Here is a 24,920-nt window from a genome sequence, read left to right as displayed (position 1 = left end):
GAACTCTCTTTTGTTTTGCTCCTCTTATCTCCTTCCTTATCTCCTTCCTTGGACTAGAAAGCTCTTGGCACTGGTGGTGTGCTTATCTGTACCTCAGTCAAGGAGAGTGTTGGAGACTGGGGTTTCAGTGCCATTTTCTCCTTGGAAGCTCTCCGTGGTAGTGATCTCAATGATGACGGGGCAATGACAGACATTGGGGGTTCTCTGTACCTGCGCCTAAAGCTGGGTTTAAAGCTTGCTCCATCATTAATAGTCTGTACTTAATTTCCCTTTTTTTATGGGATCCTCCCTTAAAAGAAAAGCATAAGAACATGAGAGTCTCCCAAGCAATGAATGCAGTGGAAGTGCCTGTCACTAACAGGGATTGCTTACTGACAAGAGAGGCACCTTTTAAATCCTGGGGAGCCCAGCAAAAGAAAAAGTTGTTCAAGCCAACAGGAGAAAAAGAAAAACAAAAATGTTTTTTTTTTAAGATAAAGGAAACAAACACCTCAACTATAAGGTACTAAACCTACTACTACTACTAAGAACTCATTACAAATATAAAACACTAATAAAAGGGGGAAGCAGGCACATACTAGACTTCGTCTCTGGCTGAAGGCAGTTGAGAAAGAACTGAGGGCAGTTCACCCGTGCAGTCCAGTATAGCCTCGGTATGGGGCACAAGGATGTGTAGGGTGCATGTGTGGGCAGAAAGGGCACTGCTACCAAAAATCTGCAGTCAAAGGCACAGGGGCACATGTACACCTCAAGTGGAGCATCCACAGGGACACTATTCAGAGAAGAACTTCAGTTTTCACTGTAATCCAGTGCTATCGTAGCACATTGGTTCACTAATGAAACAGAGAATCACCAAGCACCGGTTCTGTGGAACTTATGTGTTCTTTGGTGATCTCCTATCAAAGTACTGACCAATACTGAACTATATGACTACGGAACACTTTAGAGACCCTGATAGCTAAAACTTTATCAGAGTAAAGACTGTTTTATCCTGAGGTAAGCTGCAGTGTCCAATACACAGCTCGCCAACTGTACTGCTCGATGATGGCCTGGAAGGACAGTTTCTGGTAGGGAGTAAAAAGTAGGAATTACTTCTGCCTCTAATTCTCACTTCATAGTGGGCCTCCCTTTGAGCAAAGACTGCTGACTGTGACAAACTGCATCAGGGCTATAATATGAAGTAGAGTCCATTAAAAAGAGAGCTGAGATCACCAAACTCATTTTGATTAACCCCCGGGTCACTAAACACTTATAAATATGTTACACAGCAGCTGCTAAACATATTTATATCTGCTTAAGGTCACAGCATCATCTGTTCGTTGCTGGAATAAAGTAAAAAATCTTATGCTTCCTTATGCATTGTTTCACTAAAGTATTTGATACATTGTTTAAGTACTAGTTACTTGAAAATATATTACCAATCTCTTCCCTACATGCCCCCCAAACTCTTTATTTTTGCATTAAAATTAATTGCTGAGATTTAAAAAAAACAGTTTTTACACATGGAGTGACATCTGCTGGTGAGAACTTAACTAACCAGCTGTATACTGCTGAAGAAATCCAATGAGCCGTACATCGCATTAAGGGTGTGATCACCAAGGAAGGAACTGGTTAAAGGGAATGCAAGTGATTATAACTAGGAATAACAAGAAGAAATTAAGAAAAGAAAAAAGTTGGGCAAAATGTAATGGAAAACATTCTAACCCCTTAAAGGGTATTTATCCTTCAAGGGAAGTGATGGAAATCCCATTCCTTTACACATTTACAAAAAGACTACAAAAGGCATTAGAATATACACTGTAGGGAACAATTCTGTATTTGCAGGGGGCTGAACTAGATGACGAACCAGGTCTTTTCCATCTCTAATGTCTATGATTTTATGACACCTTAGCATACTGTTTTCTTTCCACTTTGGAGGAAAGTCATTTGGACTATTATAAAGTGACACCAATAGCTCAAAAAACCACACTTATATCCACCTTTGTTTGCTTTGTTTTAACCTACTATTGCTACAAGTATTCCCCAAGGATACTGTGATTGAACGAGATTAGGAATAAATTCTATATTTTTATTTACTTTGTGGAACGGACAGCACTTCGTGTACTGTCAGTTTCACTGTTTTGCTGATAGTTGCTCTTCCTCTCTCATGCACTAAGCATGATGACATCATTCCCATTTACTGTTCTGGAAGGGAGTTCATATTCATGCTCTTCCCCAAGCCTTCCGAGGAATGTACCGGGAACACAGAATCAGAACAGCAGAGGCGGATTAAGCTTTTGTGGGGCCCTGATCCAGAGCAAGTGGGGGCCCCTCCTCACCCCTTCCGCCTGCAGTCCCCTCTGCCCCCTGCAAGCTCCTGCCAGAGAAATGGGGTCAGGGCGGGGGGCTTGCCCTGCTCGCCAGCAGGAGTGTTGGGTGGGCAGAGTGGGTGCCCATTTTTCCAGGGCATAGGCCCCGCTGGCCCAGAGGTAACATTGTGTACAAGTTTGGAACACTGAAAGTGTCCCCTTTTCTCAAGACTCCTGTATGGAGCAGGTAAGCAACAGGGACTGGGGGTGCCCAGGTGAACCCTCTTTCTTCACTCCCCAAGCACCTATCATGAGGCTAGGGAGCAACTGAAACCTGGAGGTTTGGGAAAGACCTCTTCCTCTTTCCCCAAGCCCCGCATGGAGGCGAGCGCCATGGAACCCTAGTTGAGGGATAACCTAGAAGGCAGGAGCCCCTTTTTTCAGTGGCCAGTCTCTTACAGATGTTTCTCATTCCTTGGGGCCACTTTGCAGCCCTGGGGATAGAGCTTAGCCTCTTTATGGCCTTACCTCAATGCTGCTGCTGCAGAAGTGGCAAGCAGGCAGGAGTGTGCACAGATGGGGGGAGGAATGACCTGAGCACTTAGTGCTGTTATTGTGAGGCTCAATCACTCTCCCTTGCTGAGAAGGCCCATATAAAGATCAGCAGGGAAGCACAAAAACTCTTACAAAAGTTTTTACAAAAAACTGAGTGTAAGAAATGTTTGGACACACTATTTAAAGGGTGTGATCTCATCTCCTAGCTGAAGTTAGTCTATTTCAAAACGTCCACATTTGCAGTGCTCTTTAACAATGTTAGGGGTATTTCTCTTTCATTTGCAATCAAAGAACTGGTTGGTACGTATGTACCCTCGTCTATGTAAAAAAGCGCAACCTCAGGGTGGCCTTGGTAGCAGAGATCTCATTTAACCATGTGTTCTGAGCTGAAGTACTGATCCCTACATTAAAAAAAGAGGGGTTGCAATGCTAGATCTGGTCATTATAACAAAGCAAAACAAGGCAATCTTATTAAAGAACAGAGATTACAGAAAATACACTGACAATACCAGGAGTCCACAGCATAATAGAGGTCACTGCTAGCTGAGCAAGAATTCTGCCCCTTAAATGGAGGTGCCATGACTTAATTGGGCCTGCAATCACCAGTAGGTTAGTGGGCCATTTCAAGCTCTTATAGTGAAGCCACTTCATAGCACTGAACTACTTTATGGAATGCTGACTGGTCTATTGGTTTAGTACCTATTAAATGTTTCCATCTCATGTCAAGTACTCTTTGCAGTCATCTTCCTCAGGTTGGGACAGATGACTAATTACAAAATGAATATCAGAAACACCAGGCACAATATCAGGAAATTCCAGAGGTGGGTCAGGATTAGCTATTCAGAATGATAAAAGCGGGTTAAACTTCTCACAAGAACAAAAGTAAAACCTTACATCTCACAAGGAAACATGTCAGAGTTTGACCTTTTGCAGTGTGTGTGCGTGCGTGTGTGGATTAGGTTCTCTACACATATATTTATTCCAGATCTTTAACCTACATTGGTTTTGCAGAGAATGCACTGTAGCTTCTCAGGGGGGTAATTTGTGTAAACATTTTAAAAGGAGTATTTTTTTTAATGCTGACACATTGCTAAGGTGGCTATTTGATTACAAGCTGTGAAAATGAGTATGTTAGACTGTACTCACAAATCACAGTGTACTGACCAAATTGCCTTGCGCTTATCTGTGCTAGGTCTGCTGCATGACAATATTTCCTCTCTCTTTTAAATGTCAAAGTATGATTTGGGGGGTTGTTATTTAAACACACTGACCTGCACAATAACCAGAAGTATTTTATTTAAATCTGTCTTGAGCGGGGACTAGCCATAAACACTTATAATCTGTCATACTCTGACACCAATGGGTTATTATAATGAGAGTAATTCAGGAGTGAGATCTACAAACACATTTTCCCTGGAGGATTTACACTCACTCACTCTCTTTCTCTCACACACTTTTGTTATGGATTTTCCCCCTTGCCACATTATGAGCTTCCTTGGAGAAGTGAAGCTGTAATCTGCCATCAGGGGAGGTTGTGAATTGGGAGAGAGAAAGAAAGGAAAGAAAAATAAAAAAGTAATTGCTTGCTGTGCTCTGACCAGAATCTCATCAGTGAGTAATAATTTAAACCACAACAAAATTGTATGAGATCAGGATGCTGGTTACAAAAGCATTAAAATGGCATTTAAAGATAAGTATGTGTGTGTGTGTGTGTGTGTGTATATATATATATATATATAAAATCAAATATAATGTAACACTAATTTAAAGCTTAATCTTCCCTTTTCTGTTAGCTGTTACTATAAAACTCCCCAAACATGTATTTGTCCCTTCCCTTGTTTAGTGGAGAAACTCTGAGTTACAATAATAATAATAATTTAAAAAAAAACAAACAAGAAACTTTCTGGTGTGATGGATGCTGAGACCATTCAAGATTTTTGATAAAATTTATTTTTCAGGAGGGGGAGGGAAAACAAAAGTGTATGCTTGAGTGCGTGGGTGGGCAAGGAGGGGCCATGGCTTTGAAATGCAGATGACAGTGAAGAAACATTATGAAATACCAATGACAAAAGCATATAGGTTAGTACCAGCGAAGATGTACTGATACCTCATCAGTGGAATCAACCCACACTAGTTTCAGAGTAGCAGCTGTGTTAGTCTGTATTCGCAAAAAGAAAAGGAGTACTTGTGGCACCTTAGAGACTAACAAATTTATTTGAGCATAAGCTTTCATGAGCTACATCCCACCTACTGTAGCTCACGAAAGCTTATGCTCAAATAAATCTGTTAGTCTCTAAGGTGTCACAAGTACTCCTTTTCTTTTGGCAAACCCACACTGGGTTGCTCAATCACCATACATGAAAGGCAACATTGAAATGTGGAATAATTTGCTAGCATCATTGGGAAAAGATAGTACTCAGCATCTCCTATCCACGTTATCATTATTCAAGGTTATATTTAGCTGTGAACCTAAAGGGAAAAGAAACCCAGCATTCAGTTCTCTATTGGCCTGATTTGGAGCTATGCTGCTCGGAACTTCTGAAAATTGTGGCTACATGTGTTTATCCATTAGTTTACTGGCTGCTGTCACCAAATTAGCAAATTTTTCCTGCTAAATGGTTCACCTCACTGGCCACCTACTCATTTCCCATTGGGATCTAAAGCCCCGTGAATTGTATTGGCATTACTTACATCGTATCAAACTCTGAAAAAGAAAAGAAAGATGCAAATCTAATTCATGAATATTAACAGCATCACCACATAGCATTTACTTAGCTTTTTCAACTACATACCTCTAAGCATTTGACAAAATGGGATATGTCTCTTTATCCCAGTGTTTTAGATAAGGAAAAATGAGAAGCAGAATTAAGACTCAGACTTTCAAAAGTGGTCTCATATTTTGCTGCTCAGCTGTAGACACAGAAGTCCTGAATTTCAGGGCAGAGCATGCACAACTCCATGGGAGCAGCAGGTGCTTAACAAGTCCAAAAGGCAGGGCTGAGATTTCTAAAGCTGGAGACCCAAATTAGAGGCTACTTTTGAAAATATGGCCATAAAGAGACATACCCAAGGTAACATAATAAGACACTAACCCACAGAAACAAATCACTAATCTCCTTTGCTCCTCATTATATATGGGTGTATTTAGCTAAATGCATTGTCCTTTGACTTTATAATCCTATTGGGGTATTGCAATATGGACTTGTCTACATGGTGCAGCAATGCGTACTACAGGGATGTGATTTCTAAAGCACACTAATGTGTTGCACTTTAATTGGTCTGCATAGATACTCCTGGCGTGTACTGAAGGTTCCCTAAACCTAATGCTGTTTAAAATAGTATTATGTTAAAGCGCACGAGGGACCATTTAGTGCGCACCAGCAAGATCTACATGAACCAATGGCTGTGCAACGTATTATTAGTGTATATTATCCTACCATGTAGACCTGCATAAAGCACCATGTGAACAATGGTCTTTTTTTTTTTAAACATGTGCCTAAATTTAGTGGAATGGCTGCAGGATTTAGCTACTAATTTTTCTCTCACAATGATCTCCCAAAATATTTTTATTACACACCTTTCATCCATGTGCTTTGAGGCTTCTACTCTTTTATTTTCTAGTTTAAGAATAAACTAAATCATCTGTAGACAACTGCAACCTGTATTAGATAAACACAACATAATGCTCAGTGACAGAAAACATGGGACTGCTGAAAAGCTGACCAAGTCAAATGGTTTGTAATCACATTGAAGCTATGCTCTTTTAGTGACCCCTGGCTACTTTACTGACAAGGTGGATTTAAACTGCAGTTCTAAAGACAGCTGCTTGTCTACTGTCCCTATGAAATATAATGTGTCAGCACTAGAAGGAGATACATTTCTTCGCACAAGTGGAGCATGCGATGGGACGAAGAGGGATTCTGTAGTCCGAACAGTAATGTCCTGAGCACAGCTGGACACAAGACAACCCAGCAAGCTCAGCTGGGCCCAACAAGCCTTCTCCAAATAGTTGTGCTTCCAGATAGGGCAGGGTGAGTACCACAATGAGTACCACACCCGCAGCTGCGCTTGCCTGCTCTCCCTTCTGCTTCCTATTTCAGCCTGCTTTCAGTCCTTGTTCCAGCTCTGCTCCTGCCTTGGCTCCCGCCTGTTTCAGCCTAACCCTTGCCTCTCTGCCCTGTCCCAACCTCTGGCTTGGGTTCTCAACCCTGACTTTGGCTTACTCTTCAGCTTGGTGTTCCTGATCTTGACTTCTGATTTTTTTGGCTTGGCACCTGAATCCTGGCTCTATGCTTACCATTGCTCCGAACTGCCACTTCAACCACCAGGCAAGATCCTGCTCCACCCACTTTCAAGTGAACTGGTTTGTTGGAAAAACCAACTTGTCTTGTACAGTATGAGAATGCAAGGAGTCAGTCAAGCTGAACAGAATGCCAAGAGGCTAGTTTAGTCTGGTTTGACTTGAAACCAAAATTAGGAGTGACTCATATGACTTGCTCACTGTGTACCTTCTATTTTTGTGTATGTTTATAAATAGCATTATTAAAAAGGCAGAATGCCCTGTGAACTCCAATTCCAGAATGAATTACTTGAAAGCAGGTGCGAATCTGTTCTTGGTGCAGTAACAGCCATAAGGTCACCAATGTGTGGCACTAAAAATATAAACAAAGGGAAACAGACATGGAATTTTTCATACTTCCCTATGTGCAATTGTGGAAGAACTGATCCAATTTCCCCCGACGTATTACTACCACAGAAAGAATCCAGGATCCTCAACTTCCTCCGCCACTTTAATCTTGCACTGTGATTCTCACACTTTCCTCCACCAAGATTTTATGATGGCTCAGTCGCATTTTTGCATCACTTTTGAGCACTGCCTAGCTCTACTGAGATCACTGTGCTGGCAACTAACTAAAATCCTGATCACTTAATACCAGCACTTCAAAGTTCAGGATTTTCAGAGTAAATTTCTTTTGTCTGCCAGCACACTGAACACAACAGAGCAGGGTGCAGCAACATGGCAAGGGAGAGCAATGCAAGACAGCAGATCCTGAAAAGGGATTTCCAGAGGGGCAGGTTTTCCATAGCATTCTTGCCCAACAGCCTGGAGCTATTTAATTTTTACCAATAATAAAATAATATTTATAATAATATAATTATCAGCCTTGGGATTGCTGCATTCAGACATTCTCTTGCTAGTGACACAGTGCACATGTCAATACAAATCCCCAGCAGGCTCTTCCTGCATCTTTTGCTCAAAAGACACCAGAAACTGACTGAGGTCAAAGGAACAGTTTGACAGTTTCAGTGCATCTGCTATCATCATTACACAGAGACACACCTACAGCTGTAGATGAGAGAAGCTGGGTAGCTCTCCCATAACATACGAAATGTAACCCCATATGCTTCAGGATTCGCTGCATTTATGTATTTATTATTAATATTTATCTTATATTAGCAGCTGGCGGGCCAATAAAAATGTATGCTCCACCATTCTACATAGGAAGAGAGTCCATGATGCAAAAGGTTCATAGTTTAAGAGAAAGGCATTATTTTCTTTTAACCTCCCCTGAACATCCTTGGTATGTCAACCCCGATAACAAAGTATAAGACCCTTCCTTCTTTCTCTCTGCTGTACGACTCGCACATTGCCTGTGTCAGGTCAGAAGGAAACTTGATCATTCTTTCACTTTTTCCATTCTGCCCACTAGGAACAAGGGACTCTTCACCCTGTTTTGATTCCCATGGTCTCAATCTACATCACACACATTTTCTTCCTGTTCTTCAGTGAAGGTAATGATGCAAAGCATTAGTTTCTCTGGCCAACAGACTGATCCTATCAACGAAAGCTTGTTATCTGGCTCTTGAAATACTCCTGATCACTCAAAAACGGTGTTCAAAATGACATCTCCCTTTCTCCTGAGGAGGCCAAGCTTTGTGATTGTCCTAGAAAAGCAATCAATGAAGCGCTGTATTCTTAGTATTCCATCAATAAAGATAATATCTCTCCATTAAAAGCAGAAGTTAATTTGTGTTTCCCATTAAATCCAGTTCAGAGGCAGCAGGTTCCTAAGCTAGACAGATTCCTATACTGCAAATCTGTTTCAACAGAACTATAATTCCAATAGAGGGAATCATCTTTTCTAAATAACTAAAGGGACTAAGCCAAAATTGGAAGTGAGACAGTAATCAAATCAAAGTATCTTTGAGATTTTTGAAAATTCAGAGCCACTATCAGAGAATCAATCACCCGTTCTCTGACCAATATACCCTTGCTCTCACAATTTAAAAATGGTTACTTTCAAAGGAGGGAAGGACTGTTTATTCCTGAGGTCTGTGGCTGATCTCTAATGGCATGAACAGCATACAGCAGTCCATTTGATGGATGAGTAACAAAAAACAGTCTCCCTAAATCATTGGTTCCATGTTCCTGTGTGGGATCTATAGCCTGCTGACACCCAGGACTCCAAAATGATGGATTTGCTTTTCAGTAAAACAAAATTCCAGATAAAAATGTATTCCCCTCACTCCAGTACACAAATAATTTTGTTCAATGTGAAGTTTCTGCTGTCCTTACACATTTTTATCTGCAATTTGAGATGATTTACAATACATATCTTTATAAAAATCACAAAAGAGACGCTTCCTGCCTCTCTTTAGTTTAACAAGTATACCAGCTAAATTATACTCTACCCCTCTGAAAAATTTCTTACTTCAAGAAAAACTTGTATATGGTTCTGCTCCCAAATGCAAAACATGAGCAAAGGAAGTTCACTTGAAAGGGGAAACAAAGAAAAAAAAAATGCCAGCGGGAAGTAAATGACTGTTTTTGGTGGAGGGAGGAGGGGCAAGGGTCTTTAAAGAAAAATCCATCAACCTTGGTTTAGCAGCTCAGCTAGAAAGCACAATTACAAGTATCATTAATATCTTTCCTTTGATCCCAAAGTCACTTAGAAACTTTGTATACACAGAAATCACTTCACCAAAACACTGAAATGCAGCCAACTTTGAGGTGGAGTGCAGCAGATGTTTAACAGTTCACAGGAACACCACACAACTGTTTAGGCCAAGAAGCAAATACCATATCATCCAATTGAAACTGTAGGGGGATTTTTTTGGAAGCAGAATGCAGTCTCCCTGACTGAAATTTATTGCTTGGGTATCCAAGCAGTACTAATAGAAGGTAAGGTGGGGCTCATTTTGACTAGATTTGTTAAGGCTCCTCTAGGAAATCAAAAGTCTGGGAGTCTTTGAAGGGGCAGGGGACGAAACACTTTGAGTTTTTAGAGTTGTGGATATGCTGAAATTCAATAAGACTAGCTACTTTGCATCTTTCCTCTTACACAATAATTGTATATTCATGTTATATTGGCTTGAAAAGATTAGATTTTTATCAGTAAATGTCGGTAAACATCGATCTCATTGCTCACGCACAAATTGATGAAAAAATATTCTAACGATGATAATAGATTACTGATAATAATTACAGATGGGTAAAGTAAGGAAAATGCTGCTTGAGAACTCAGAGTTTAATGTAAAGCTATTTACTTTGTATATTTTCAGGTGATGTTGACAATTTGTGTGTTAACCATTATAAAGCTTTAACCTTTTGCACCTGTATATGTCTGACCCCCCACAATTTCCCACAACTGTGAAAATTTAAATAGATTAAAATAGGAAAAAATACTTTTGTGTAACTGAAAATTTAAATCAATAAAAAATTTAAAAATGCTTAAAAATAATCATGGATATTATCCATTGAAATGATAAAAAAAGAAAAATTGAATTCTGCCAGAGAGAAGACTGGGCAGAAGGATGCTTTCTATAATAGGATCCTATTTCAAAGGCAATAGATGAAATGCCCCCAGCGCTGGCTCCAATTACAGCTACTAGTTGCTGTCTTAGCTTAGTTTACTTTGGGGATTTCACAGCTGCCAGCCTTACATCTAAAAATGGCCTGGTTTGAATAAGCATAGAACCTTGAATGAGTACTTAACCTCCCTGAACTCCACAACACTTCCCAGTAGAGAAAAACAGCACCTCCAAGTTCAGGGGGAAGACAGGACACAATAGGAAACCCTGCACCTCACCCCAGGAATAATAAAAAGAGGTTTTATTGCAGCACTTTAAACCTTTGTGCGATGAAAGCACTGCATGTCACAAGTGAGCTTTTAAAAATCATGATTATAATTGTAAACCCAAATTCCACGATCAAAAGGGTTAAACTGGCAGACCAATGGAGTTACAACATTCCTCTCTTTGAATATCTGAAACCATTATGGCAAAACTCCCTGTATCTAGGACTTACAATGTTCAGAAGATTATATATTTTTTGTGAAGTGTATTCCTCTTCCTCCCCTTCCCATTTTTTCCCTTTTTGACATTTTAATGCATCACGTCCATTACTATATTTCCTCACCAGTGGCTTCTAGTCCATCAGTAGTATTGTATTATCCAGGCGGTAGAGAAAATAATATGGAAAAAGTGCTTTGCTGGCACCAACAACGCAAAATATGAATTATAAATACACCACGCTGGAGAAATGCTGATGGAAGGTTTGTGTGTATCAAATATATATGCGGAGATATACACATACTGTATACTAAATACATACAGGAGAAGAAGTTACTCACCTTGTGCAGTAACAATGGTTCTTCAAGATGTGTCCCCCTATCGGTGCTCCACTGTAGGTATGTCTGCATCCCTGTGCTGCTGATGGGAGAACTTTCTAAGCAGTGTCCATTCAGCCCGTATATGCTCTGCTCCTCGCCTGTCACGAGGCTAGCCAGCATGTGTGGGTGAACCCTCTTTGGTTCCTTCTCTACCGCAGAGTCATTGACAAGAACTCCAAAGTAGAGGGGAGGTGGGCGGCTTGTGGAGCACCCATTGGGGGATGCATCTCAAAGAACCATTGTTACTGCACAAGGTAAGTGGTTCCCGAGCAGCGCCCACCACTGGAGGCTGGGACATTGGCATCGAGTCTGTTACAGATGACAGTACAGTGGCACCGAAACTGATGTCTGCAGCCAAGTCTCCCAGGACAGTACAGTGTGCTGCAAAGGTATGTGCAGATGCCCATGGAGCCGCCCTGCAGATTTCTGATACAGGGATGCCCTTGGAGAAGGCGATGGAAGTGGAGACTGATCTTGTAGAGCGCTTGCATATTGAAGACGGGGATGCTACATTACGCATCTGGTAACAGAGCTGATACAGTTTGAGACCCATTTCGAGAGTCACTGAGCTGAAATCACTGTACCTTTTGACCTATCTGCAATGAAGAGGAAGTCTCACAGATTTTCTCAAAGCTCTTGTCCTGTCTAAATACAAGTTCAAGGCTCTCCTCACATCCAGCATATGAAGGATGGCATCCCTATTATCCTAATGACGTTTGGGATAAAAGATTGGAAGCTGAATAAGCTGATCTATATGGAATGCGGAAGTCACCTTGGGAGTGAATTTCAGATGTGGTCTAAGAGTGACTTTGGTGGGGAAGAACACAGTGAAGGGGGATGTGCCATCAGAGCCACTATCTCCCCTATCTTTCTTGCTGAGGTGATGGCGATCAGGAACACCATCTTCATGGAAAGGTGTGTTAAAGAACAAGTGGCCATGGCTTCACATGGCAATCTAGTCCATCCTTTCAACACTAGGTTAAGATCCCACTGAGGAGTGGGAAGTCTGGGTCGAGGAAAGAAGTTCACTATGCCCTTGAGGAACCTCTTCATAGTCGGATGGGAGAAGATTGAGTATCCTTCTACTGACTAGTGGAAGGTTGCAACTGCTGCTAGGTGAGCCTTTAACGAGCTAATAGAGAGACCCAATTTCTTGAGAGTCAACAGGTAGTCCACGACTACGGGTAGGGTGGCTGTATTCGGGGTGACGCCTGTAAGCTGACACCAGATTTGAAATCTTTTCCACTTTTCTAGAGTAGCCGCTTTCCTACAGTGTCATAGCACCTCCTGTACCTCCTCAGAGCAAGATGTCTCTATGTGCTGGAACCATGAAGAAGCCAGGCTCTGAGTCACAGAATCCGCAGGTTGGAGAGTGTGTCTCTTGTTCTGCAATAGCAGGTAGGGAGTGAAAGGAACAGTCATCGGTGGACATAGTGCCTGTTGTGACAGGTAAGGGTACCATGTCTGTCTGGGCCAGGTGGGAGCAATCAGTATGATGTTTGCTTTTTCTCTTTTCAGGGAATGGGGGAAAGGCGTAAACAAGACTCTGGTCCCATGGAAGGAGGCGAGTGTCTCGCGTGGAGCATTGCCCGATCCCCATGTTTATTGTGTCTCAATGATTTCCAAATCAAAATTGCACCTTTTACAAGTAAAATTAAGCACAGGCTTGTTGTGACTGCCAGCCCTGAAAACTCAGCCTGGGACCTGAGATTTCATCTGGGCCCTTTCCTTCTTCTGCATCATCAGCAAAGAGCCTGCAGGCAATATTAAGCCATCTGTTATACCTGTGTAACGCCACTGTGTCCAATTCATGCTGTTGGTGACCCCTAGGCAGCTTTGGAGTAGAACCACATTTTAAAGCGTGTAGAGGGCATATCAACCCAATGTAAGACCACGTATTGCCCTACTGCTGTGGCACTTCTGGTCTCTGTTGGGATGATCAAAGAAATCGTATCACTTTAGTTTCCTATGTAACTCTTAAAATAAACCATCTGCCTTATGTCCTGTGGACACCAGCTGGGGTGATGGAAAGGAGGAAATTAACCAGCTCTCTCTTAGTATATGTATAAACAGCAGTTTTTAAATGACCAGAGGTTATAAATAGCTCCCAAATGCTCAATTCAATAAATGACTATCATTTTAAAAAATTCCTCTAAATGCAAATAATTGAACCTCTTGCTCGATCCGAACATTCTGAACAAAAAAATCGTATCATGAATTTATAAGTTAACATATTTCCCAACAAGGCAGATTTACTCAGAATGACATAGTTGACAACAGGGATACTCTGAAAGTGCTTCTGACACTTGTCAAAACCCTGCACTAATTTTGGGTGCCAAACTTCAAACAAGTGGGGTTCAATTTGTGAGTGCTGAGTACCTACTTCTCCAGCAGAAGTCAATGGGAGTCATGGGTACTGAGCACCTGTGATAATCCGTCCATAGGTATCTCAAGTTGGGCACCCACAAATTGAGGAACACAAATTTAGCAGACACATGAAAATTTATTTGTTGCCTTTTTACACTCTCGCATGTGCATCCAGTTGAGAAAGTCTAAAGATGTACGTTCATTTTTATAGTGAGTTAATTGAATCCATCTATGACAACTGCACAGATCTGCACACACCTGAACATACTCCACACTAGCAGGTCTTTTAACATTGTAACTTGAGAAAGAGATGTAACTCTTCAGAGCACTCTCTTCCTCAAAGGCATTCAGCACTCCCAGCTCCCCAATCCTTTGGAGCCTGATCCAAAGCCCATTGAGGTCAACGGTAGTCTTTCCATTGATTTCACCGAGCATGTAATCATATTCTTAATGCAGAATTCCTATCATGATAGTAACCTGTTTTCTGAAGCCAACCGAGATATAAAAGAAAGATATTTCTTTGTAATCCCTCCCTATTACTTTCCTGAAGGCAGGGGGAATAACTGAATATAGTACTAGAGAGTTATTTTGTAAGTTGTTATGTAGGCCAAACAGAGACATTCTGGGCTAGGTGGATTCCTAAAATCATGACTGCTGCTAGTGAGAAAAGGCTTGGACAGATCTCTCCTTCCTTTGCCTCCAGCATCTCAGTTTTCATTCAGGAAACACTAGGCTGAGTAAATGACAGGGACTAACACATCATAAGGTTTCATTTCATAGGAAAAGTAAGCATTCTGTAGGCTGCAGGACATAATCCAAGGATAATACAGGGCAGGTTGCAAAGTCAGTTCAAACGCTCATGCAAACTGTGTGACACACACCTAGAACATTCTTCAACCATCTCTTTCTCTTTTAATCTTTCTTTACGTTTTTTTTTTTTAAATTAAAAAGTTGGTGTTCTGTAGTGAGGAAGAGGACTAGGTATAACTCACTGAGCACCTCACATCGTAATCATCCAGCTCTGGTTAGGTAACACTGATTTTCTGCCCCAGTGGAAGTGATTTTACTCTGATGCATGCCATTTAAATTCATTTTACACAGCTGCTTAATGTGGCTTGGCAAGCCACAGCCAAACTAGCTTTCTATATCTAAATGGGACTCCTGAGTTCATAAAGGACAGATCCTGTGGATTAGCACTAGATAAATGTCTCTCCCCCACTGATATGTTGCTACTGATTTAGGAGCTGACCTTGAAGGCTACCACAACCTACCTATACAAAGAGACCGCTGTATAATACAACCTGCTCATTTTGTTTCCTTTTAACTCTACATGCAAGAATATCTTTCACAATTATAAAGATCAAATAATCTCTGAACCCCACAAATCTATCCTACAAACTCAAGACATACATGGAAACAGGCTGCACAGTGTTCATGTATTCTGGCATAACCCAGGGTACATCTTTCCAATTCCAGCAAATGGCAGGGGAGTGAGGAACGGGGGCAAGTTTTACTGTTTTGCAGCTTCTACCGATACTGATTCTTATAGTAGTTTCTCAACCTTCTTTTCTGGAGTTTCTCAACCTCTTGTGTGTGGGGGGCTATATAAACAATATACAGCTCATGGAAACCTGAAACTGAAACTTGCTGATGACTGGGAAGAAGACACTAGCAACATGGGTCTCGAGACTTCCTATTGGTCAGTAATGGAGATAATGTCACAGAGGGAATTCCATGACACTTGAAACTAAGATGAAGCCTAGCACTGTGGAAGGTCAAAGGCTGTGCTGGAAGTAGGTTTGTACATATTTCCTGCCCCTTCCCTCACCCTCGATGCTGTGATTTGTAACAATGCTGCAGAAATCACAGCATGAAGAATTCTGATGGAAAAACATTAGGCATGTTTCAAGCTGATGTTTCATATTGGACACTTCAGCATCTTTAAAACTCCTCGGTAGTGAGGGACTAGCAGATATCTTTCAAACACACACTCTCTCAGTCATGACGTAATGGAACCTTTTGTAAGTCCCATTAATGAATCTTGTCATCACTTTTAAAATAAGTTTCCTGTCAAAAAGGGGCTGTTGTATTATGTGAGAGTAGCTCCCTGAAGTGGTAGTAATGCCAACAACTACAACATCACAGTCATGAAAGCAACATTCCTAAACAAAACAACAACAACAATGGGGAAGAAATGATGCCTGGAGTGTGTGGTGGGGTGGTTTTCATTCTTTTTCAGTGATGAAGTTCTTCATTTCCCTCTCAGGCATGAAGGAAACAGAGCCATGCCAAAAGCCATGCAGGGTGTGTGTGAGTGAGTGACATGCAGATTTTCATCATATTGTCACAGTAGAGTTAGTAAAAACAAAAATAAAAGAACCAAAACCCCCTCTATGATGCAAATATTTGTAATTCTTTCATTTGATTTTTGTATTCCTTCAGTAGCCAGATGGCATGTTCATAAACATTAAAAAAAAACCTGCTAAGGTCCCACAGCAAGTCCAGTTTACATTGCTACCTACCCGTACTGGTCAGGCTGGTGCATCATGGGAGCCTGAGCGCTGCCATAGTTGGGGTGCTGTGAAGAAAACATGGGGCGTCCGCCAGCCCCAGACTGGCTGGGATAAGCAGGCGACCTAATGTATGGTGGCCTAAAGCAGAACAAAAGAACAGCTTCTTTGGATTTGTTCTGTTATCACAAGTATGAATCACCCTGTCAACTACATTCCTTCCATATATAAGTATGGAGGGCCTGCAGAATTAAGGCCAAAAGCAATAATGCTGTCTCCCATACACTTAACCTGGGATCAAGGAGAGAAATGTCATGCTTCCAACCCTTCGGAATAAGAAAGGGTTGACAGGTTTCACCCAATTTGTAGCTTGTAAATGTTCCTTTTGCGGTAAAGACTTGACAACTGCATAGTCCTCCCGACAGGTGTTGGATCACTCGAATTGGCAACGTGATGAAAAGGCTTTGGAATGGTGCATTTTTGACCAGGCAAAGCTAGAAACTGAAAGCAAGTCTACCAAACTGATTCGGGAGGGAGGCGTTAGGTAGGAGCAGGAATTAATTATCTTAGTTTTTAATCAAACACCAGGCACTATATTCAAAGTATAAGGCAAATCACCACCATATACTTTCCATTTATTACAATCAATTCTTTTCCTTTTAATTAAAAAAACAAACAAACATGATTTTTTCTTTGTCTACCCACTTGTACTATTACAAAGAAAATGCTCCTGTAGTTGCAACATTGGCTAATTTATTCCTTCTAGCCTGACCTATCAGATTATATCCTAAACCAGACAGACAGAACCAGACTTTGTAAATCTTACTCAATAGGTCCGTGAAAACAATCAAGCCAACCAGAGCCTGCTGGTCCACAGACCTCTGCAAGGGTCTAGGCTATTTTGCTGAAAGGGAATGTGATTTATTTTACTAAAAGGGAATGTGAAAACAATGCATTTATTATTGTTTTAAAAGTTTTACTAACACTTAACAGTAGGAGCCACCTGCACTCAAAAAGCACCAAACAAGAAAGCAACATGTATCTAAACGCATTAGCTTCCTATTTCCTTTTGACATTGTGTCTTAGAATTACCTGCACCTCCAACTGCCAAATACCGTTGTAGAATGTATACTAGAATTTTATAAAGACCTATACATGCATCTGTGCCTTTGTTTGTGCGCTTACGTGCGCTTAATATACACATGCATAAAAACCTTCATACACATAAGAGGGGAATGGGCTTGTCGTAACCTCAGATATAACGAACCTCCTTTTTTGTGGTGAAACAGAATAAAAGTATCAATCGCTATTTGTTTCAATTCAGTGAAACATGCACATTCCTTATAGGAAGATGTTGTGAGAAAAAAACGACTTCACTATAGGCACTTAGGCAACTTAAAAACACCCGAGGGCTAATCTGTAGCTTTGCCACAAGCCATGAACAAGTAGCAGTGTGTAGCCGCGCTGCCCTCAGGAGCAGACAAGAAACCAGATTGCGACTCAGAGTCACAGTCTAGTAGTCCCCAGCTCTCCCCTTGCAGGTGGGTGGAAGTAATTTCCTACAGTTTATACCTGGTACAGCTTGCTTCTCGTTCCATGCCAGCTCACCTCTACTGGCCAGTGTGTTAGGGAGGAGATAAGGCTCCGCCCCACTCCCCATCCCTGCCGCATGCCTGCTTGGGAGTGAGAGTAATGGCCTCACAGAAATGGCTCTCCCCTAGTGGTGTTACCGACAATATGGATAGGAAGCACAGGAAAGTAAGGAGAGCCTTGTGCCCCTTTACTCCCCAGCACAGGCACACAGCCAGGGACACAATCTGGCCCTAAGATAGCTACAGGGTTCCAATTCAAATATTAAAATTCTCCATTTTAAGTTGTAAGAGCTTGTTTTTGGCTCTTGATGTCACCATAGCCCTGTGGGATTTCCTGTTCTAACAGCCTATATTGCCAGGAATCATATTGTAAATGGCAAGTCCTCTCCTTGTAAGGCTGGTTCACACAACATATAGCTGTACTGTGCTTTCCCTTACATTTAAAGATTGTTCTTTCACATTCTTTGTTACCCCTATACGTATAGGACATATCACTAGAGCATATATAGATCAACACACACATCTACGTAACTGTTACTTTAGAAGCTTCTGAAATAATACCAAGTTTCTACTTGTTTAAAATCCTTTCACTTGGATTCATACCTGCTCTGAGCGGAGTTTGCAGCAGCCTGCATCACTGCAGCAGCTGCCTCCTGTGCCTTACGGTTCACAGTTGGCATGGGTGGGCCCATCCCAGGGCCTCCCTGCAGAGACATGCCAGGAGAATTGGGGGTCATACTGCCCATGTTTCCAGGAAATGGTCTGCTTTGCATCCCAGCTGATGGCATCCGTCCCAGGGGCATGGTACCACATGGCTGGCTTGGCCCCTGTCCATGCATCTGACTATTGGCATTTATACCCATGCCGGGTCCTGGGCCACTGTAACTTGTGTTAGTCACCCCACTGTATGTTGGCGGTCTGGAGTAGTTTCCTAAACAAAACAACAAACACAGAGAAAAACATAAAACTTTTCATCTGATGTTTCCATTTAGCAAGTTGCCTGCTGGAAAATTCTTTAGGTAGTCAAATAATGTGAGCAACACCGGACATGAGTCAGAATTTCTATTAACCCCTAGAACACTGGTATTTTCCAGACTGATAGCCATATAAATGCATAGGGTAATATGAATACAGAAACACACTCATCTAAAGGATTAACAACTGATGCTCAAAAATGTTTTGTGCACTGAAGAGACGCCTAGGGTTAAAGAAACTCATATAAATTCTTTTCTTACATAAATTCGTTTTATTTTTGCTCATTTTATATCCTCAGAGTTTTCATCCTTCTGTAATTCCAGCACCAAAATTTTCTCATTGGAGCCCTGCTCCTAAAGGTTCTGCTCCTAACCACAGTTTGAATTTACAATACAGATGTGCCTGTGGTGACTGGTGATGCTAGGATTTTAGGAATCTTTCCTTTCCCTTTCAGAAGTCCCTTTTTACCCTAGTAGAGCTCTGTGTCCACAAAGTTTCTTTTTGCTTCCCAAACAGTGTTTCAATTTTCTGGAACTTTCTCCCCCTGTTGGTCCATATTCTAGCTGCTGCATTCATAAACATGAGTGCAGGCTCAGAACTCTCCCCCGCCTCCCCATTTGTGTTTCTCTATGATGCAGAGTATTCCTTGTGGTTCTGTGGACTGTATTCAGTATATGAAAGGTGAGGTTTGACTCCCAGATTGTAAAACACTGAAAGATTAATAGTTGCCCACCAAAAATATATAAGTGTAAACATACTAAATATACCAAGTATCCACTCTACTGGACAGGGCAGCTCAAACACATGATTACACCAAAGCACCAACACCTCTGCCTTCATTTGGAGTCTTTCATGGCTACAAAAGGGACAGTAATACTTAGTATTTAACCCAACACTTTACATACTCAGATTACTTTACAAACATTTCCTAAAGAATCCTGAACATTACCCAAGTCAACGTGTTTTACCTTTTTCTTCAAATTTAAGTACTAACTTTTCTGGAACACAGTCTTACTTAAAAACAACAACAACAACAAAATCAACCAACCAACAAACAGCATAAGAAAGGAAAAGAGAGGAAGGGAGATTTGACCGAGAAGATGTTTAAAGAAATATATAAAACCGCACATTTCCCTGGATTGCTCAAGTGCTTTGCAATTTCTTTTCCCATCACACCCAACTTAGTAGAAATACAGCTCAATTCCCCCCCATGGGATAACACAGAGTGGAATACTCTGACTCTTCCTCAATATTCCCACGCTTATTTAAATGGTACAGCCACTGAGGTCTTCCTCTGAAATGAAGAAATAAGACATCTCTCTTCTCACCCCTCAAGCTACCAGAAAGAGAAATGGATAGAATACAAGGAGTCCTCCATCCCCTTCTGTTTATATTGAAAAGAAATATATTAATCCATCATCTGACTGTATGTGTAATTAATTCATATATTCATGCCATTTTACTGTGCATAGTTCTCTTCCCTCCTCCTCCCACCCCAGCCACTTTTAACTGACTCATTCAGTTACAAGCTCTCTGCAGTGGAAACATATGTGACCTATGCTTTCGAAGGAAATGAAATAACATGTTACTCTTGTTTTAGAAACCCAGTATCTATGCGTGGTTGTTTTACAGAAGGATCCCCACAATGTGGTTTAGCAGAGATGAAAGTGTCCAGATTTAGCTGTACTCTAAACACCGTGCCCTGTTATTCCCTATCCTCTTCTAGTCATAGCCATTGTCAACTGACCATTTCTATTCTTGAAGAGGGCCAGTTATTGATGTCTCTTCCAGCCAAACCTCTTCAATCCAAACATATTTCCACCAAATGAGTGCTTGTTAGAGCTTTCCATAGCTCTGCTTACCTTTGAACTAGTAACACACAGCTCAGCTGTTGCTCTGGTCTTAAGACTGCTTGGTAGATAGATTTATGCAACAGGGTTGAGTGAACACATATACACACACAGAGTACAGCATGTTTTTTATATCTATATCTATCTATCTATATTACATTCACACTGTACGTAAGGTACTTTCCAATGAGGAGCAAATTCAGCCCTTATGTAAGCAGGTATTACTCCCACAGAAGTCAATGACAGTTACTGTCATTCCAGTTTATGCCAGGGTTGAATTTTGCCCTGAATTCCTAATTTTTTTCTGTCTTCAATCAACATGGGTCTATAAAATATAATTCAGCAGCACACATGGAGGAGAAGACACCGATGGCATTATTATTTTGAGACTATTTTGTATCAGGGACAGAATATTTCTAATTTTCCTTTTTTTCCCTTTGGCTTACAGAGACAGAGCACCACACACAAAAACAGAGGAATCTTCTCCATAAACACATGTTGGCTCAGTTAAAATCATTCTAATCATTCATCTCCAGGGATTCAAGTCCAAGAGTATAGGGAAATGATATCCTTTCAGAAAGGAAAACATGTTTCAATGTTTTTTCCACAGGTTTTTATTTTTTTGCTAAACGTTTCCTCAATACCTCAAGTACCAGCTATTCTTCCACCTTTCCCAAACCACAAAAAAGGAAAAATAAAAGCCAAACAAAATAGAAGAGAAAAATGCAGGACTGAGAAGTGCAATCTTATTTCCATGTTTCTCTAATAGATTAGTAATTTGCTGGCAGTGGCTTTGACAGAAAACAGATGGATGCAGCATTAAACACAAAGAATGCAGCAGATGCTGGGCCAGCCCACATCAGCTGGACGTGTCAGGCAGCCAAGTCCAAGAGCCCACACTTTTCAAGTGGGTACAAGCCTGGCACAGCAGCTCTGGAATACTAGCGAGCAACCCCGCCCCTCTGCATCCAGTGGATTTTCGATTCCAGCTCACCCAAGCTAATTAGAATGGAATCCAGAAGTTTGGAGTCTCAAATGGAGGAGGAAGCAATCAAAGTTACTTGTAAAATGGTAATTGGAGTTAAAAAAAGGGAAGACAGACAATAAAAACACTGAAGACACTGACAACCTGCCAAAGGCTGAAACTTCTGTCCCATACTCACCACTCTGCTCAGGCATTGCTGTGCATGAACTACAGTATGTAACTGCACTTAGGGGTCTCATACCTTGCAATTTCTACGCAATTACAGAGGAGGGAAGTTTCAGAACGGACTGTAAGTTTCCTTGCTTTATGGGTATAGGTCAGATTCACAGTATTAAAAATAATATCCCTACAAATGTTTTTAAAATTGTCTACACTTCCATTTAACCATCAAACTGCAGTGGTGCCTTTTTTCATTGGATAAAAATAGATTTCAGGAATTTTAAGGAAAGGCCCATATTTAAATGAATGAGTTATTAACAAGGCTATGATGTTAAATCCCATTACAAGCACTTCTGATTAGGGGACGCTATCAAGTGGCGGAGGCCTCATGTTTAGGAGCCAACCCTGCAAACACTCGTTTGTAGAACTGGAGCTTTAGTTTTTACTTTAAAAAGAAATGACAAAACATAAGATTAATAGGTACTAATGTTATATTTTTAAAATTAAATGAAGAGCGTTTTTTTGTTTGTCTCTTTGTGTTTTAAGATTTTGGGTGGGATTTCAATAGCATTCAGTATTGGCCTAATACACTAAAGCGGTGGTGGGCAACCTGCAGCCCACCAGAGTAATCCACTGGCGGGCTGCGAGACATTTCGCTGATGTTGACCGTCCGCAGGCACAGCCCCCCGCAGCTCCCAGTGGCTGCGGTTCACCATTCCCAGCCAATGGGACCAGCGGGAAGCAACACGGGCCACAGGGATGTTCTGGCTGCCACTTCCCGCAGCTTCCATTGGCTGGGAACAGCGAACCGCGGCCACTGGGAGCTGTGGGCTGCCATGCCTGCAGACAGTCAATGTAAACAAACTGTCTCGTGGCCGGCCAGCAGATTACCCTGAAGGGCTGCAGGTTACCCACCACTGCACTAAAGTCAATGAGAGTTTTACTACAGACCTAAATGGGAGCAGAGTTAGGTAAACACTGTACACTTCAGAAAAATCCCATCCTTAATAGGCCCTGATGGGCTCTATTCTATGCTGATTCTTCTATGGCCCTAATAGCTAAGTATCTAAGAACCTTCCAGAAGAAATTAAGGGAAGTGACTAACATCCATTACGATAACAATTATTTTTTATTTGTATTCAGTAGCACATAGGAGAGCTAGTGATTGACTTGGATCCCACTGTATGAGCCATTTTACAACACAGAACAAAAAGACAGCTTCCATACAGTTTAAGTGTATTTATTTCTTTGGGGTGGGCAAGAAAAATGGTGTTGAGGATTTTTTTCATATTTTTCAAAAATGTAATATATATACCCTTTGCTATGCCTGTATATTAGCAAAAGCAAGGTTGAAGAAGTGCGCCTTGAATTTGGAGCAGAAAGTGGTGAGGTTTGTGATGGTTTTATTTCTGTGGGAATTTGTCCCTCAGACTTGGACCGGCCCGAGAGAGCTGTGTCCTATACAAATGAGCTTCACTATTGCTGTGAAAATGCATGACAACCACGCGAAACTGACCATAAACAACTCAGATAATTTCTACTCTATAGTTGGAGGCTAACTTATGCAAACCCTAACTCACAGGAGTAATTTTTATTCTATTGCAGAGTAAGGACTACTCCCTTGAGAAAGGGTTTGCAGGACTGGTCCGTGAGTGACAAAGAAAACGTAAATTAAGGCACCCGATCTAGCAAAGCACTTTAGCGTATGCTTATCAAGTACACAAGACGTCTGATTGAGTTAAATGGGACTACTAGTGTGATTAAAATTAAGCACGGGCTTAAGTGCTTTGCTGGCCAAAGGCTAAAATGAACAAAACAGTGGAAAGTGAATAAGATTCTAGTGAATTCTTTTAGTTTTAATAATTTTATAAAATATTATTTATATTTTGACAGTTGAAAGACAAGTGGAGCAACACTGTCGTATATTCTTAATTTTAAGTATATTTGTGTGCAACGTAAAAGGTTTTGACTGTAACTTTTGAGGTTCTTATTTCCAAAGTGTTATAATGCTGTAAAGTGCACCCTTTCAATGTTAATTTATTGTCTGTTTGATCTTTGTATATGTACATTTGGTGACTGAAAGAAATATTTAACAAAGCTATAATTTAAAAAAAAGTGATTTTTTGACTTTCTGAGCCAGAATGAGCTTTTATACAGATCTCCTTCCCAATACTCATAATGTATCAAAGGTTAGCAAGTAAGTGTTAAGAGAGGAAAGTACAAGTTATGCTTATTAAAAAATGAAGAGGTGTCTATTAAAAGATAAAACTTAAGCATTCAAACTAAAAATATATTGGATAAAGCCCAAGACACATTATGATTAGTGATTGTGAATATTTAATATAATTATAACATTCATGCCAATGTTTCATAAGTGGTCAAACAACATGGTGACAAATTTCAAGTTCTCTTCTCCCTTTGTCACCCAGACAACACAGAGTCTGCAGTGTACTAATTTTACAATTGCCAGAGGACAGGATCACCAGTCCCCTCTAGGCTCTGACAGAGAAACACCCTTTACATCCATCACACTATTCACGAAGCCCTTTTGAAACTACTTGTTAATGCTCATTCCCCTACTGCCCCCAAGTTCACATTTTAATAGCCATTTCTTCTGACCATGATCCATAAAATCATTACATAGGCACTTTCATCTACAAAGAGAGGCGAAAAAACTGCTGAACTCAAGAGAAAAATAAAGTAATCTCTGGCATGTTACTTAAATGCATTGATTTAGTATAAAAACCTTTCCATTCAATCAGCGTGGATTCATTCAGCTAATGTTTTACTGCACTGACACCAGCTATTTCCGTGATCTGGAATCTCAACAGTACCAATGTGGCTGGAAGTAATGACGGTACATAATAAATCCACTGGATTTTTACCACTTAAGCTAACTGCTCGCTGTTCAGATAATAGAAGCACTCCTACAACATTTTACAACTACAAAATGCTTTACAAACGAAA

The 24,920-nt window shown here is 40.9% G+C and overlaps 1 protein-coding gene across 14 annotated transcripts in view; it reads right to left on the bottom strand.

The window, feature by feature from the left end:
- The window catches only part of ARID1B (AT-rich interaction domain 1B), a 398,456-nt gene that overhangs the window by 59,296 nt on the left and 314,240 nt on the right, over window positions 1-24,920 (bottom strand). For 9 of the 14 annotated variants that reach the window (XM_074948671.1, XM_074948674.1, XM_074948664.1 and 6 more), the window contains 2 exons: window positions 18,588-18,915; window positions 16,405-16,533 (listed from right to left, as the gene is read on the bottom strand). In XM_074948671.1, the coding sequence (XP_074804772.1) occupies window positions 16,405-16,533; window positions 18,588-18,915 (457 nt within the window). The remainder of the gene's footprint in view (window positions 1-16,404; window positions 16,534-18,587; window positions 18,916-24,920) is intronic. The other 5 variants (XM_074948670.1, XM_074948675.1, XM_074948677.1 and 2 more) reach the window with 1 other exon arrangement.

Source organism: Natator depressus, chromosome 3 (assembly GCF_965152275.1).
Source record: "Natator depressus isolate rNatDep1 chromosome 3, rNatDep2.hap1, whole genome shotgun sequence".
NCBI classification, from domain to species: domain Eukaryota; kingdom Metazoa; phylum Chordata; order Testudines; family Cheloniidae; genus Natator; species Natator depressus.
The sequence above is the reverse complement of the archived record's forward strand: the minus strand, read 5'-3'. Positions and strand labels throughout refer to the sequence as shown.